Below are 1,307 nucleotides of genomic sequence, written 5' to 3'. Positions count from 1 at the left end.
TGTCCTCCAGTTTCATCCATGTTATGAGATGTTTCACAGATTCATTGTTGTTCTTTCTCGTTGCGTAGTACTCCATTGTGTGTATGTACCATAGTTTGTTTATCCATTCATCTGTTGATGGGCATCTAGGTTGTTTCCATCATTTTGCTATTGTCAACAATGTGCCATGAACATAGGTGTGCATATGTCTATTCGAGTGACGCCTCTTATTTCTCTAGGTATATTCCTAGCAGTGGAATTGCTGGATCGAATGGTATGTCTATTTCTAGCTTTCTGAGGAACCGCCATATCATTTTCCAAAATGGTTGTATGATTTTGCATTCCCACCAGCAGTGCATAAGAGTTCCGATCTCCCCGCAGCCCCTTCAACATTTGTTATTTCCAGTGTTTTTGATTCGTGCCAGTAATGCCGGGGTGAGATGGTATCTCATTGTGGTTTTAATTTGCTTTTCTCTAATGGCTAGTGATCGTGAGCATTTCCTCATGTGTCTGCCAGCCATTTGAATGTCTTCTTTGGTGAAGTGTCTGTTCATTTCCTTTGCCCATTTTTTAATACGATTATTTGTGCTTTTGTTGTAGAGGTGTTGGATTTTCTTGTAGATTATGGAGATTAGACCTTTGTCTAACTTGTACCATCCAAAAATTTTTTCCCAGTCTGTAGGGTCTCTTTTTACTCTTTTACTGAAGTCTTTTGAAGAGCATAGGTGTTTGATTTTTAGAAGATCCCAGTTATCTAGCTTATCTATTGGGGTTTGTGCGTTGATAGCTATGGTTTGTATCCTGTTAATACTGTGTATTAAGGCCTGAAGTGTTAGTCCTAATTTTTCTTTTATGAACATTATAGTTTTAGGCTTTATATTCAGGTCTTTGATCCATTTTGAAGTAGGTTTTGTATACGGCATGAGGTATGGGTCCTGATTCATTTTTCTGCAGATGGATATCCAGTTTTGCCAGCACCGTTTGTTAAAAAGACTGTCTTTTCCCCATTGGATGGACTTTGGGACCTTGTCGAAGATCAGGTGACCATAGGTGGATGAATTTACATCTGGGTTCTCAATTCTGTTCCATTGGTCAATGTATCTGTCGTTGTACCAGTACCAGGCTGTTTTGACTACCATAGCTGTATAGTAGGTTCTGAAGTCAGGTAGTGTGAGTCCTCCAACTCTATTCTTCTTCTTCAGTAGTGCTTTACTTGTTCAGGCCTTCTTCCCTTTCCATATAAAGTTAATGATTAGTTTTTCCATCTCCTTGAAGAATGTTGTTTGTATTTGGATCGGGATTGCATTGTATTTGTAAATTGCTTTGGG

General features: G+C 38.9%; 1 protein-coding gene across 1 annotated transcript in view; it reads left to right on the top strand.

Annotated features, from left to right (window-relative positions):
- Window positions 1-900: 900 nt before the first annotated feature.
- The window catches only part of LOC101350707 (olfactory receptor 6C2-like), a 3,931-nt gene continuing 3,524 nt past the window's right edge, over window positions 901-1,307 (top strand). The window contains exon 1 of the mRNA XM_012554860.2: window positions 901-905. Coding sequence (XP_012410314.2) covers window positions 901-905 — 5 coding nt within the window. The remainder of the gene's footprint in view (window positions 906-1,307) is intronic.

This window comes from Trichechus manatus, unplaced genomic scaffold (assembly GCF_000243295.1).
Source record: "Trichechus manatus latirostris isolate Lorelei unplaced genomic scaffold, TriManLat1.0 scaffold00027, whole genome shotgun sequence".
In the NCBI taxonomy this organism is placed as follows: domain Eukaryota; kingdom Metazoa; phylum Chordata; class Mammalia; order Sirenia; family Trichechidae; genus Trichechus; species Trichechus manatus.
Note: the sequence above shows the minus strand (reverse complement) of the source record. Positions and strands in the feature narration are given on the sequence as shown.